This window comes from Astatotilapia calliptera, chromosome 15 (genome assembly GCF_964374335.1).
Source record: "Astatotilapia calliptera chromosome 15, fAstCal68.1, whole genome shotgun sequence".
NCBI classification, from domain to species: Eukaryota; Metazoa; Chordata; class Actinopteri; order Cichliformes; family Cichlidae; genus Astatotilapia; species Astatotilapia calliptera.
Window position 1 is genome coordinate 9337139 of NC_137436.1, and position 15791 is coordinate 9352929.

General features: G+C 40.3%; 1 protein-coding gene across 1 annotated transcript; it reads right to left on the bottom strand.

Moving 5' to 3' along the window:
• Window positions 1-476: 476 nt before the first annotated feature.
• LOC113006793 (transforming growth factor beta-3 proprotein-like) lies at window positions 477-12708 on the bottom strand. Its single transcript, XM_026142975.2, has 7 exons — window positions 11831-12708; window positions 7815-7978; window positions 5682-5811; window positions 5459-5566; window positions 4689-4854; window positions 4344-4497; window positions 477-2281 (listed from the first exon to the last, which is right to left on the bottom strand). Exons 1-7 carry the CDS (start codon window positions 12174-12176, stop codon window positions 2123-2125), a joined length of 1227 nt encoding a protein of 408 aa, XP_025998760.1. The 5' UTR covers window positions 12177-12708; the 3' UTR covers window positions 477-2122.
• Between the last annotated feature and the right edge of the window lie 3083 nt (window positions 12709-15791).

The following is a 15791-nucleotide window of genomic DNA, read 5'->3' on the forward strand; positions in this document are numbered from 1 at the left end:
CTGGCTCTACTACTGAAAGCAAGTATCAAACTCTGAGGAGAACACATACCTAGGTATGAGGCGGTACTGAATGTAATATGCCTTTTTTTCAGTTTTTTTGCGTGATTTATGCTATCCATTTTATGAAAAACAAGGAAATAAAGAGATGCCTGTGCAGTAATACGCTCTTAAAATAAGAGTAATTGCTTTTTGCCTGGGAAAGCTGTTAAGCAGTAACCCCTGAGAAACTTGAATTTATCACTCTGGTTTAAAAAAAAAAGAAAAGGCTGTGCATGCGCCTGCAGGAAACAGGTGGGGTTGGTGAGATTCAAGAAAGAAAAATGATGTTTGCATGGAGCCAAAACATTATGTGAAAATAGCATTTTAAATGACATTTCAATAAGGCAGACAAGAACAGTTCATACATTCATCATCTCCTAATTTGGAGTTAAATGTTTGCACAGATTTGAACGTTACGCTTTAAGAAGGGGCTCATAGACTTTTGCATGATGTCTTTTTAATAACAATCATTTTATCAAACAACATGACTGCCAAAAAAACCAAACAAAAAAACAACAACATGATGTAAATGTCACCTAAAAGCTAGATGACTGCGATTGGGCAAATGTCAAACAGTACAGGGATTCAGAAATGAGTTGGAGAAAATGAGGTCTAACTGTACATCAGGCCACTGTCATGTTATAACTTTTCCTCCACTCCCTCTTCATTTCTGTTCCATTAGGACTTCACACTGTAAGAGAGCACCAAAACAAACAGAGACAGAGCAAAAGGGAATGAAAGACTGCAATGTTTTGGGAAGCCCAGACTGCACATGTAAATTCCTTGTCAGCGGGCTGGAGTGAAGGGTGACAGGTGAGTTGACAGGAGACAAAAGAAATAGAAGAAAACAGCTGCACTAAAAAAATGGCCTTTAGTCAGACAAATAAGGGGATTCCACATAACAGGTTAAACTCCTATATGGACAATAATGTTGCATATTCTTTCTAAATCACAAAGGAAATGTAACAGTACCCACAGTTTAATATAAAACTGTTACACGTCAATCTTCTTCCCAGTTAGTGAAACAATCACTATACGACAAGTTGCATAACAGACTAAATCTGCTATTAATGTAAAAGAAGTCTCATAAAAACCTGTTGCATAACACGTGTTCTTTTCCAGTATATTCTTTGATGTCCCAAAAATAATGTGAACCTGTTAAAGATGAAAACTTCCAGTGAATGGCAGTGTGCTCGTGGCTAGTTTCCATCACAGTTCTTCCCTTCCATACAGGTCCCCTCTTCTTCTTCTTCTTCCATTCGTTTTAATAGATTCACCGAGAAAAAAAAATAAAAACGAGACCATTGCTGCTGGCTGGCCAAAAAAAGAAAAGCTTGGCTCAACCTTCTTTGTTCATTGACTTTCCATTGCAAATCCAGCAGGCATTCTCTCTCAGCTCTCCTTTTCCCTGACCACAGCTATGGCTTTGGATACAGCAGCAAGTCTGTCCTTTCTCCTTTTGTGTTTGAAGATAATGCCCACTGTTTGAAGTGAAGGGAATTTAAGGCAAGTTTAAGGGAAAATTGGGCCTGAAAGAAGAGACCTGTCTATATTTGTGACGACTAACAATGTAAAATCAAGGCTAGATTCAAGAAAGAGTTACACAAAAATACTACAACGTAGCCCTCTTTGAGTAATTATCAATGAAGCAGCTATAGTTAGTTTTTTTGTTGTTTTTATTTTAATTTCTTTCATTTTGTCACAAATAGGTGCCCTTGTCAATCTAGCCTCTAAAGTATGTTGTCCATCCTCACAAATATAGGGGGAAATATTTTAAGCTCAAGTCTTATTTGGGACTATTTTTTTAGTTAGATTCAAATTAAACTACTTTACTTGTCAACCAGAACCAATTGAGGGAAACAATAAAAATTAGTATCAAAATATCAAGTTTGTTTGTTTTGGGGTTTTTTGTTTTTTGAGAAAATCTGCATCGTTAAAAATGTGCCACCTCCTGAGTGGTCTTCAAATCTAAGCCATGAGGCCACAGTTTAAGTATTTGTCACAGCTAAAAGTCCAAAAGTCATGCATGGGTTTGGTCTGTACCGAGTAAAATCCTGCCACACTGCCTCACATTCATGTCCTCTCAGCTACACTTGCAAGACTTGACAATCATGTTGGAGAGTTGCTCCACTTTAGGTGTCCGTCCAGAGTAGTAGAGTATAGTGAGGGGTTCCAGGTCTTGGGGGACACAGCAGGGGGAGGCGGATGCCTCTGGATTCAGAGTGTTGTAGAGGCTCAGCAGCTATTGAATAGGACATAGAAATTAAATAATTATAAAATTCACATTTGTTTTGTGTACCGTGTATCTCTGCTGTCTCTTCCTATGTGATATTACATGGCAGAGACATGGCACACAAAGACTTCTGCGCAGAAATCCATGAGAGAAAGTAGTAACAGCAAAGAGCCTCTGCCCCTCTACCAGAGAGCCAAACATCTGGTTTTTCACAGCCAAACTGGAGAAATATACACTCACTAGCCACTTCATTAGGTACACCTGTTCAACTGCTCATTGACGCCAATATCTAATCAGCCTAACACATGGCGGCAACTCAGTGCATTTAGTCATGTAAACATGGTGACGATGACCTCCTGTTCAAGTTCAAACTGAGCATCAGAATGGGGGAAAAAGGGTGATTTAAGTAACAGTGAACGTGGCATGTTTGTTGGTGCCAGACAGGCTAGTCTGAGTATTTCAGAATGTGCTGGCCGGCAGGGATTTTCCCACCAAACCATTTCTAGGACAATTTTAAAACAATAGTCCGAAAAAGGGAAAAAGAGAAAATAACCAACTCTGGGCAAATATCAGTATGAAAGATGAACATAGCTACAGTGACATCACCCAGTGGTTTGTGAAGTCCTGTTCTGAAGCCTCGTGACGAGGGCTTCCCATGTCGCCACCTTGGTTGCCAAAACTGGACATGACGAGGCTGGGCAGGTCTGACTGCGAAACCAAACGCTTACCGCCTAACAACTTGTGACTGACAACTCGTCAACTCGTAAGCCAATGTCTTTGTGGTTTCATAGCATGCATATGGTGCATGAAACATTGTACGATGTACACTGGCAAAAAACAATAACAATATGAAAAAAGAGTGACTGCAGAGTGACCTACAAGCTTAGCAGAAAAGTGACTATGGAAGTCACGACAGAAAGCTGTTTTCCCATAGACATCTATAGGGCCAGAAGTCTTTTTGCAACCACAACTATTGCCATCTGGTGACGTTCAGATAGAATGCACGTTTAAGACACTTCTGCATTGATGGAGTTTTCCGACCCACAAGGTACGTCCATGTTTTATACATGAACAACGCAAAAAAGCAAAAACACTGTGTTTATATCAGACATCAGTGGAGAATGGCCAGACTGCTTTGAGCTGATAGGAAGGCAGCAGCAATTCAAATAAACCACTTGTTACAACCAAGGTATCTCTCAACATGACAATAAGGTCACTGTACTCTAATGGCTTCCACAGTCACCGGGTCTTAATCCAATAAACCAACTTTGGGATGTGGTGGAATGGGAGATCCACATCATGGATGTGCAGGCGATAAATCTGCAGCAACTGCGTGATGCTGTCATGTCAATATCCACCAAAATGTCAGAGGAAGGTTTCCAGCTCCTTGTTGAATCAGAACTGCGTGCAACCTGATAATAGCAAGGTATAGCTAATGAAGTAGCCCGTGAGTGTATAAAGCATACCTTGTTTACTACTGATGCAAGTGCACAGATGAGGTTCATGATACACACACACACACAAAAAAAACCCCACCATAAAAAATCATGAAAGGAACCAATTTCTGGCTAACATAGCTGTAGCTCTTTTCCTTTCCCCTAAAGTCAACTTTCTTTTGACTGGATGCCCCAGCAGGTGGGGATTCATTCAGTTTACATATCAAATAAAGAATATAGCTCTTTCCCCATGTTTAAATACAGGGCTCAGTCTTGTTAACACAAAACAGCTGCCTGGAGATTCAGTGGCAAAGTGGCTAGAGTTTCTGCTAGAAGAGTTACAGCCCAAGGCATTTTTATTTTAATCAATGCAATACCTATACTCTGACTGTGAAAGATAGCTTTCAGATATATTTATCAGATATATTGATTTGTGATCAAATGGACAAGTTTTTTATATTTTGTTTTTTACACTGTAATTTAAAATACCATGTATAGTTGTAGTGAATATACATATAAAACATTGACATTTATGATGCTTTTTTTTCTGCAATCTACGATGTACTTAAAGGTATTTTTGTTTCTGCTGCTGTAAATTCTACTGTGCAAAACTCCCTCAGCATAATCCCACTTACCGAGCTGTGCGTTGTGTCTGAGCTCCTCAGGTAAGGGCATGGCCCAGAGCAGTAGTTGGCATCGTAACCACTGGGCTCGTGGATCCACTTCCAGTCCAAATCACGGCGGAAATCAATGTGCAGCCGGCGAACACAGCAGCTCTCCTCCGTGTTTCTGTGATGAGGAGGAACAACAAAAACATAGTCAGTCTCAAGAAATGTTTTCAGTGGAACATTTAGGTTCTCTTAATATTTAATTGTTGTATCAAATATTTAAGCTCCTGCACATGAAAGTACCATTAAAACTTGACAGCACTAAGAATAGATTTCTCAAGGACTAGCTAAAACTGGCGTGAATCCCCTTACGAGAAACAGTAGTTTGTGTCCAGCGCTCTCTTGCGTCGGCGTGTTGACTGAGTGTCCAGGCGGTGGGGCGGGATCATCATGAGGATGAGATGAGGGAGATTCTGTTCCATTTTCCTCTTCAAGTGATCCAGATCCAAGCGACTGTGCTCCTCCTCTTCATCAATACCTTGATTATAAACATGATCCAAGTGCACAACTATTAACAACTGTGGAAAAAATCCATCCTTTTTTATCTGAGAAAGACCTTAAATATTATTCACCATAATATAAGAGCACTTGTACTGTATTGCAATTCATCAAATTGAAGCATCTATGCTTAAAAATTATTTCTATGTAAATAACCTTTGATTATTTATCACAATAAAGATGTGATTTGGTTATTACGAAGATTACATTTTCTTTCTTTCTTCCTGTTAGAAGGGAGTTTTTCCTTCCCACTGTCGCCAAAGCGTTTGCTAATCAGGGGTTATATAATTTAGGGGGTTTTCTGTGTTTCCTTTGTGCTATTGTTGGGTCTTTGCCTTGAGGCAACTATTGGTGATTTGGCGCTGTATAAATAAAGGTGTATTGAATTCAATGAAATGTTGCCATGTAAATGTATTGCAGGGATGGTAAGAACTCACACAGAGCATAAAACATGACTTGCACAAACCCCTAGTAGCTATGTCCATCCTATATACTGTTTTTTTGTTTTTTTGTTTGTTTGTTTGTTTGTGTGGGGGGGGGGGTATATATAAAAACTGATGTGACAAAATCTCACTGTAGCTCACCTTTAAACTTGACCTCCAGGACCTCACTTTCCTTGTCAATGATGTCGCCATTTGGGCTGAAGGTGTGGCATGGACAGTGGACACTAATTTCCAAACCCATATTAGATCCTGCAATTAAAAAAAGGCAAGCTTTCATTAACCTTAATGGTAATCCTTTATTATTCCTAATGATAACAATTCTGAGTTATTATGAAATGAGGAAATATGGAGATCTCAGGCTCACCTCTCTTCATCAGCCACTCCCGCACTGTTTCGGTCACATCAAAGGAAATCCATTCTGCGGTACCTTTGGTCAGCACATTCTTGGCTCCAATGAAGCGCTGCTTTCTAATGTGTTCATTTCGCCTCACGATCTGTGAAGCAAAAATAAATAGTTGGTCTGAAGCCTTTTTTCTTAACTGTTTTAGTTGTTCTTGTTCTGATTGTTCAATAATAGTGAATCATGTGGAGGAAAGAGTGCATTCAATATATTAATAAACTATGAATACAGAAACTATGAATGCACACACAAATCTGACACTCACACATCTGACTTTCCTCATTCATTTCCCTGCCTAGATTAAAATCTTCACCCTGGAAGGGGTTTTTCAAAAGCTCCAATTTCAGTGACCGTAAAATGACAGTAAAATGCCATTTATGTGTTGGAAAAGGCTAAAAGCTATAGAAAAGCTACATTTATCAAAATACGTGTGTGCACGTAGACGGACTGCAGGCAAGGGGTGTTTTTAAGCTAAATGCAAATTCCCACCTTTGCATAATAAGTCATATCATGTCATAACTGTTCAAATGATGAAGAAGGTTTGAAGTGGCAAAAGACAAAAATGACAAAATATGCATTTCTTACATCAGCCAGACTCAATATGCTAAAATTTAATGGTGCTATATCTTAAACAAAAGATGTATTTTTAATCAACAAAAGGCCAACTCTGCTATTATAACAGCTGTCAGTTACTTTTAGTTAAATTCCCCATTAATGCTGCTTTTCGCAGTGTTCCAGGAGACTGTATTATTGCATTTGATAAAATCAGACTAAACCTTGTCTTTCCATTTTTGTTGGCTTGTATTTGTTTCTTTATAACTAAAGACATGTGGGAATGTGCACAAGATCTATAAATTTACATTTGACTATTTCTGTTATTATTTACTTAACTTTTGGCAAGGTTGCTACAGGTCCCTGGTTTTTCTGTGGAATTTGGCTATTTGGCTAGAACATGCTATAAATACCTCCTCTGTCACCAGAGCAGGATGCAAAAGAGCTTTTTTCTAACCGCTATTAAGTCACTGAACAAGTTATGACCTGTTTATTTATTTATTATTAATTTTATTGACAGACATTCTTTTTTTGTATTTTGCACACATCTAAATTATTCTTTTTTTTTTCTTGTGACCTTCTAATCTAGAGCTTTTTTTCCATAGGTTTTTCACACACTTTTTACTTGTTAATCTGTGGTGTGACAATGAAGTTTAATCTGAATCCATGTTGCAGGTGTTTTTCGGTCAGTGGGTTGGGCAGATCTATTTTTATGAAAATAAAAAGGCAGATTTTAAACAAAATCATTTATTTACACCAAAATCTTACAAAACCAACCACAGAACACAGCATACATGTAAATACCAACATGCCAACCATGTGTATCTAAGCACCTGCACACACACCAGATTGCTATGATGCTTTTAACTGCCAAGATTAATACCAACTCTGGGTACTATGTTAATAGTATATTTTTCTGTCATTTAATTGTGTATCGGTTACTTTGGTGTAGCATTGGGGAGGTCCTTATCAGCAGGAAAAGTTGTAAAAGTTAAGAAGCTACAGTTAAAACTTTTTCACAGTTTCCAAAAACAAAGAGTGGACCGAATTGGAGTCTTTTCTGGGCCAACTCTGGTCCCCAGGCCATATGTTTGACACCCCTATCTTAGATCCTTATAACAGAATATTGCATTAAGGACATTAACTACAATATTCAGTACTAGAGATCTACACATAACTATAATTAAGATCATTATAGACATTTGTAGATGTCTACTACTTGTTCTTCGATAACACTGTCTGTGGCTAACTGTCCCGGTTCTGCAAAGATCTTGCAGGCCTGCTGAACCTTTCAGTTGTTCATCTATTTGTTACCTAGAGCCTAACTGCAATCGAGTTATAATTGTCTATTTTTTGTTAGTTGGAGCCTGAAATAACAATAGAACTGACTAGCTATTTCAAGACCGGTTTCTCAACAGTTCAGAATTGTAGTGGTATTTTTCTTTTGTTTGTTTTTCCTTGTATACAAAGATTACATCCAGAAAAAGTATTTGCGGTCTGCCTTTTATCTAGGTAGAAGGACAAGGAAACGGTACCTTTACGCACCTGGTAGAGCTCAATCCGCTGTTCATTCCTCTTGGCAGTCGAGTTTGGAACTCTCAGCGCTCGAAACTCTGCTCTGAACAGGTTGGTGGCGTTCCTCTCCATGGCGGAGATGTTAAAACGGAAAACCTTAGAAGTAATGCCTTTTGGGCAGTAAGACAGATCGTCTGGAACAAATAGAATAAAACAAATGTTTTGTGAGGGAGCATGCTTAGAAGCATTTTATGTCCGTAGATAGATAAGACAGATGGACCTTGTATAGATAAAGATACACAGTTCAAATCCGATCTTGGCCATAGTGGTTCTGTGGTGTCTGGCACTACGTTTATCACAGTGAACGACTAGTGTTGCTGCACACCTTAATCAGAACTTGTCAGTGTTTCTCTAACACATTTTGTCTATATTTGGTGGAAATGAAAATGTCGTCACTGAAATAGCATTATTTAGATAAGTATGACCTCACCTATCTGGTATCAAAAACCTTCCTATCCTCAGTCCCACTGACAACTTTTTGGACCTGAACCCTTTCTGACCATGATGACTTCTCCACAGCCCAACCTCAGTCCTTGAGACATGCCAGACTCTGTATAAGTACCATGCTATAAAAGGAAATCTTTCCGATGCTTGTTGTCCACACTCTCAACACAGTAATTTGAATGACCTTAAGGCTGCTCTGTGAACCAACTCGAGGCCGTGGCAGGTGTAAATGAAGCAGAAGGCTGCCACAAGACTGACAGGTCAACCTATTACCTCTGAACCCCATCAAAAAGCTAATGTATGTAAATGAGATAAAGCGCGTGATGTCACTGGCCCAGACTCAAATTTTCATTCCACAAAGTCAGCCTCCAAGCACTCTTATGCCTCATGCAGGGAGCACCATTGGCGCTGTGGCTTGTAATCACTGACAGTCTACTGTCTTAAAGGAGTGGTTTGATATTTTGTAAAACTTACATTCCCACTTCCTCGCTGTAGGTTACGTGAGAAACGTGACATCACTGCTATGAATTCCACCCCAAAAAAAAGGATGGCGCGAGCTAACAGCTAGTCACACGTCATTTCATTCTCAAAAAATAATAGGATCTAATGTTGGCAGCTAGATGCAGTATTCTTGGCGTGTGGTAATACATGATGTCATTCACAAGCATGTGCCTATTGTGGAATGATAATAAAATCTGTGGCCACCTTTAATGAATGACAGTACATTCTAAAGTGTAATCAAGGGTAAATAACACAGACCTCTAGAGCGTAATTGGATACAAACAAGTCATGTGACGTTGAAAAGAAAAAACAACTGACACGGTAGAGGTTTGGGAGTATAGTTAATGAATGCATTAACAGGGCCGGATACTGCACCACTGCTCAGTCTTGCTGCTATGCTTTCCAAGTACCCATTTGCATTTGAATTGAAAACAGTCCCTGTGGTCCAGAAAACGTTTTTTCCCCGTAGACCGCCATTATCAAAAGAGACATCTGTAAAACTGTTAAATACGATGGATCAAATTCATGGAGTCTTAGCCACAAAAGTGAGTTTTTATTTCTTGTCTATGGACTGCAGATTGTGGGACAAACCAGTCAGTGGGCAGCTAATGGTGTAACCACAACAACAAAGCTTCACTAAGAGCTACAAAGTGTTCGAGTCACTTTAAGAGGGGTCACAGTGTTTCTACCCAACATTACACAAAACAGTCTCTCAGTAAAACCTTCCCAAGTCTTATCTGCACCTGAATCTAATCTAACTTTAACTGTAGCTTTATCATTACACAAAAGAGATTAGGGGTGCTTTGTAAAAGGTATCCTGGTGATAGGCGTGGCAGATCAAAAAGTGCTTCGTCTGTATGTGTCGAGGGCAATGAAAGCTGATGTAATTTGTTTTTATTTTGAAAGATTTGTTGGAGAGTTTGCCACATCATCATACCTTAAAGAAGATGGGGATTTGTCTCCATCTGTTACATAGATTTTGAGTAAATACATAAAAAACCCTGCATTTTTCTGCAGGAGAAGACATGTTTTAAATTTGCTTGAGTTGTTGATGAACTGGGTTAAAACAGAGGGGACCTTACCCATTTGCTCCCATTGAGGTAAAACTTATGTTTTGAGTTTTGTATGTCTTGTATGAAGAAGTAAACTGGATAAACATGGAGAATACATTGCTTTAAATGTTGTTTTAATCTAAAAGATGTTTGCGTTGCTTTTTTTTTTCCTTTCCTGCAAAATTCAAAAGTGGACCTCAACCAATCTGAAAGTTCATCATCTTTCCTTCTCCATCATATGAAAATCACATTACCCACTCTCAGTTTAGGGGCTGAATGAATACAAGTGGATATACTGGGCATTGACAGAATGCATATTTCCAAGTATGAGATCACACTGGACATATTAAAAAAAACACTGGCATACACATACAACTCTTGTATTTAAGATTTTGTCATCAATCGGCGTGTGTTATTCTGTTTAAACACCAGTGAACAGGACACCGTATATAAATCTTTGTCGTCACATTGTCGTACCTCGAGACCATCCGTGGCTCTCAAATCCAGCTACGAGTCCACCATCTCAAGGCGCCTATTTCCTGGTGTTTTTGTCAAAAACCATTTTGTGAGATTTGAAACAGAACATTGCTGAGGGAAAGTAGGTCTTTTGAGAAACACCTGTTGATTTCAAAGGGACTGTGATGCAATGGTCTTGGCTTTGCTCTAGACCATGAGGCCCGCTTCGCCTCTCGCACACGCACAGCAGTTATCCTATTCTGCTTTTTCGGTAATCCAGACTCAGTCGGACCACATGCCACTTGAATTTCCTTCAAGTGCTGACACATGTCCCTCCAGCACAGGTTTTCCAATTACAGTTCGTAGCTTTTTATTCTATAGAGGAGAAAGTCAAATATGGGTTTAACACATGTAGAGGAAATAATGTGAGCCTAAGCAGTCTTTATGTGTTATTTTAACAAATATTTCACATATAAATTTAAACTCATTTTAAGCCAAGTAATGACTTATTACCTATACCTGCTGGCAATATGAGATGCTGGCATAGTCTTTAGACTTAATTGGGTTTAGGGCTCAGCCTCACACACGGTTTAGTAAAGTTAAACCTGAGCTGTCCTGTATGTGATCTCATTCTCGTGGGCCACCCGCGAGCATAATTAACTAGCCAAGACGGCCAGTGGGGTCACTGCCATCTCAATAGGCAAGTGGGTGGCACCAGCATGAGGGCTACAGAAGAGCCAACTCCTCCCATGCAGAGAAACTCTAAACCAGAAAAGAGTCCTTCTATCCCAGCTAATGGGGAGGTCCTGCTGTCTAGCTTTTCCTGCTCATTTCTGATAACTTTTCCAACTCCTTCTTCTATAGGCATCCCCATCTGCCTGTGCAGATGTCCCTCTCATTTGAACCTGACTGGAAAGGAAATGGGAACATCTGGGATGGGAGACATGAACCATAGAGAGGGGAAAAAAACAAAGCGAATAAGAGTGGAGTCAGGAGTGGGAGGAGAGTGGCCTTCCTGGAACACAGGTTCAGACATAAAACAGGTTGGCGAGCACAAAAGAAATAAAGCACATCATTCACAAGGGCACTGCTTTCTGTTCGCCTTTTAGTTTTACAAAAATTCAGAGAAGAGTTTTATACAATTAAACATTAATCTGCCAAAGGGGAATTTGTTTTTTCTATGTTTGCGATGATTATGTGACACTAACCAGTTACCAGCACAAACACTAAAAAAGAGGATTTAGTTTGTAAAAGAGAGGACGGCTTGAATGGAGTTAAACGTGGAATATAAAAATATATATATTATAATAAAAATAATATCATAAAATTGAGAGAGTCTTTTGCCAGCTAGAAATTTTATCAATCTAAAACTGTCAATGAAACGGAATTACATAATTGCTGTTTTGAGTCTTGTGCCGCTGGGTTTAGGCGTACACTCTTCGTTTGATGCGTAATTACGCACTATGGACACGTTGGTGGCTGGCACAAGTTGGAGAAAGACAGCTTGGCTGTCTGAAAAAGTGCGATACTTACTGTTCTCCGGCGGTCCGTTGTCCATGTTGAATTTGTATATCTCTTTGGCATAGTACTCTGTCTCTGTGTTGTCTTGACCGCAACTCTGCTGCCGATCCCTCCCCAACTCCTCCAGTAGCTCCTTGGTGCTGTTATACAACGCTTGGATTTGATAGGGGATTTTACTCGGTCCAAGGGATTGTGGAGGACTAGTCAGCCGAAGTTTGCTCAAAATTTGACCCCGTATCGCCTCGACCCTCTTCCTTTTCACATGGTCAATATCCACAGTGGCACAAGTTGACAGGGATGAGCTCAAAGTTGCGCAGTTGAGGAGGATGACAAACAGTAAAGCCTTGCCCAAATGCATCTTTCTCTCTGCATTTGTTCGCTCGATGGTTGAAATGTGTGGAGGACTACCAGGGTCCGTGTCAACTATCCGTCAAAATCACAGTCCTGTGACCTATGGTTCTTCTTGTGCTTCTCTAAACTTCCCTTGGAAACTAATGCTTAAAAACTCCTCGCTTGATTCGTTTTCTTGTCCCCTTCGCCTGCGGAAATCCAATTTTGTGTTCGCCCATTAGACACAACTCAATTCAAAGTCCCGAAAAAGACGCTCTCCCACATATATGAAACTGATCCGTAGAAACAAGCAATCTGGTCTTTTGCATACTTGTACTCACTCCAGCAGATTTATCCGGTAGCCTGGCACACTTCTCCTCTAAGTCTGTATCACTTAAATGTGGAGCCGCCTTATTGTCTCAGAGGAGGCAGACCGCAGGTTGTCCCGTTAACGAGGTATATGCGACTCTGAGCGGTCGGTATGGCCTCACATGAGCTTTATAGCGGTCGTTTCTGACGTTTTGATGGAGGAGGGTCCCCGGGAGCGCCCAAAACGTAAGCGGGCAGTGAATGCAACGCTCCAGTCATCAACTCTGACATAATAAGCAAGTTTCACGGGCAGGCCCATCAAACAGCAGGGACAATTTAAGCTCCAGCCCACATTTGTTTGTTTACGAAGGTATTTGAAGTGGTGTTCAGGTCTGGTCTTGTGGTCCCCGTTTGTGTGAGTGTGAGTTCGCGTGTGTCTTTATAGTCGTACGTCGCTGTAAATTATAACCGTGTTGAAATCTCAGTTGGTGCGTCTTCTGATTGTCTGCTGTCGTATGCCCCCTAGTGGCAAGTTGTACCACTTGCAGTTGCCAATTTTGTTTCCCCAACAAATTGCTCAAAGAGCCTTACACTTGAAAAGGATGTAATACTGTGTGGTGTTTATTGTCCAGATACAAACGTTTGGTGTTGTCTTTCCCTCTAAACAGCCCCGGAGGAAAGTTGTGGTAGCAGCTTTAACAATGGCAATAAATAGAGGTCACAAAGTTTACACATAAAAAAATCCATAAAGATAACAAGTGATAATTCACTGTTGGGTATTTTTGTATGTGTTTGTTTTGCTCTGTTGTCTGATGTTGGAGTCTTTCCACAAAGACCAGCACAAAACAGGGCAGCGGTTGTTGTCCAAGGTTGCACTCAGATTACATAGATCCTTTTGAAACGTCACTTTCAGGCAACGTGATTACATTACTGTTGAAAAGAACCAAAGTTTCCTCGCTGTCAGCGCAGATTTTCCCATGCCCTCTGCAAACCGCCATCCACACAGAATTTTTTTTTTGTTTTTGTGCTGATGTCTGAAGGCCTTGGAAGCCTGTAAGTTATTATATATTTACAGCCCCCCACCTCCACCCCTCACCCAGCTTGTTTTATCTCTTTTCATAGAGCATATTCACATTTCTCAGACCTATTTTAAGTCGAAGCTCAGTCAGACACTGGAGGCCCCGTACCCAAACATGGCATTTCGCCGTGTTTATTTTGTCCACCAGTTTGCATAGCAAGAATAATTTCATACAATTGCCAAACTTGGTAAATATTTGGCATTAAGAGTAAGCTCAGGTGTATCATATACACATTTATTGGTTGACTTTGCAGGGAAGCATTATTGGGTAAATATGCAGATTATAGTGAAAACATAATTATGATGTGAATCCACTTACTGTCTGTTTTATTTTTTACAGCCAGATGTCTTCTCAGAAAAACATGGCTCATACTCTTTATGTAATAACTCTGACTTCCATTTACTCTTTGACTTGTTAGGAATGCCAAGTATCCCTGAATCGCAGTTATTGTTTAACTCTTTTAACTGTGGTGAAGATTTTTTTGTTTGTCCATTAATAACCAAGATTCTCTGTCTTTGCTGCTTTTGATACTTTAGTCACAGAAATATATGTATTTTTGTGTCTACTTGAATCCATCTCCAAACTAAAGTCTCTCCAAACTCCAGCTGAAACGCCTTCATCTATAACTTGATGTCGGGAGCGATATGTAAGCAATCCAAACCCAAAATTAACTTAAATTAGGGAGTTTGGGTTTTTTTGTATGATCCCAAAAAGAGCAGAGTTTTTCTATAGCTATTGTCAGAGTATTTTCAGGCAGACACCCAGGTCTCTGGTTTCTCTCAGCCGCTTACCCACAGTGCTCTATGCATACTTTAATGCACAAGACTCAAGTTTATCAGAAGAACTTTTGAAAACGACTTTGGGGGAGAATGTGAGATATTTGTGACAAAACAAAAAGGCATTTTTTGACTTTGTTTTTGCTCTTTGCTGTTGTCCATAATGCTCTGGTGAATCTCAGCATTTTCCCTGTTTTGATGGCTTTGAAGGAGCTCTCTGCTGTGCAACTCTCCCACTGCTGTCTTATTCATCCTTTGGCAATTCTCCATTAAGCCAGCAGGTGATGCTGCATAACAAACAATATCTGCTGTTAGTGTCTGAATCCACACACAAGAGCGGAGGAAAGAAAGCATCTTACACAGCCCCAGAGCTAAATCTAAATTATAGTGGACTCATTTTTAAGTGAAGATGTAACAACAGGCAGACCTGTGCTCTAAACTGTGCTCTCACATAAGGATTTATTTAGATGTTCTGTAAATGTATCACAAAAACCTGATGGAACCTCAAACAAGAGCAAAACCAATAACAATGGGTTGAGATGATAGGTGCAGTAGGTTCAACCTGCCTGAGGCTTCTGTGTGTGCACTTTGCATGCTCTCTCAGTGCCTGGATGGATTTGCCAGATGCTGCTTTCTCCCGTAATCCAAAGACATGCATGATATGTTCTTTCAGGTGATTCTTAATTGCCTGTTGGTGTGGTTTTCAGTCTCTCTGGCCCCCTTGAAGTGACACAGGTGCACCCCACCTACTGAAATAGGTTCCAGCGCTCCTTAAGTCTTTGTGGAGAGGATATGGGGGTCTATATCAGAGGGTCATGAACATGGAGAACAACAAAGTGAAGAGAGGACTCCCTAAGGAGGCAAAAAGCATTACCTTAAAGCCCTAAAACACACACATGTGGATACATACATGCACGTTGTAGTATTTTAACTGTCTGGACGGGGTAGGACTCTTAGACACAATCCCAGACACCATCATCAAAGTTCACTTTTACTCGAAGCGTCCTCCAGTGATTACCTCACCGCTGGGTCAGGTTTAAGTGAGTCACTCTCAGGCAATCTCTCCGTCTCGCACAACACACGGAAAAGGAATGCAGCTACAGATCCGAGGATGAAAATAAAAACACATGCTCTTAGCCACACAGAGAAGTATGCCCTGTTTTTTGTGGGGTTTTTTGCTGTCACGTAGGTGGGATTCCTGCTGAGTATAGCTGTCAGAGTGGTGAACGTAACTTTGTAACCTCTTCTGTGAGTGAAGTGGCGATTCATTATGCTTCTGTAGACAGACTGATCTGACCACGCGCACACAGACTGGCTAGACAGTCAGGCAAACCCCAAATACTAAGCAGCATCCTGCCAGATTTCCCTACTACAGCATGCAGACAAGCCAGCCAGCACAGTAAAGTCTGCTTCGTCTGGAGGTTACAAGTCTATGAGTCATACGTAGAGAGTCAGTTGTGTAGGAATGCTACAGGAGAC

Coding starts and splice junctions, on each gene's coding strand:
- LOC113006793 (XM_026142975.2), bottom strand. CDS start 12,176: ATGCATTTGGGCAAGGCTTTACTGTTTGTCATCCTCCTCAACTGCGCA. Junction 5,812..7,814: donor AGCGGATTGAGCTCTACCAG/GTGCGTAAAGGT, acceptor TTTGCTTCACAG/ATCGTGAGGCGAAATGAACA. Junction 4,498..4,688: donor GACACAAACTACTGTTTCTC/GTAAGGGGATTC, acceptor TCCTCATCACAG/AAACACGGAGGAGAGCTGCT.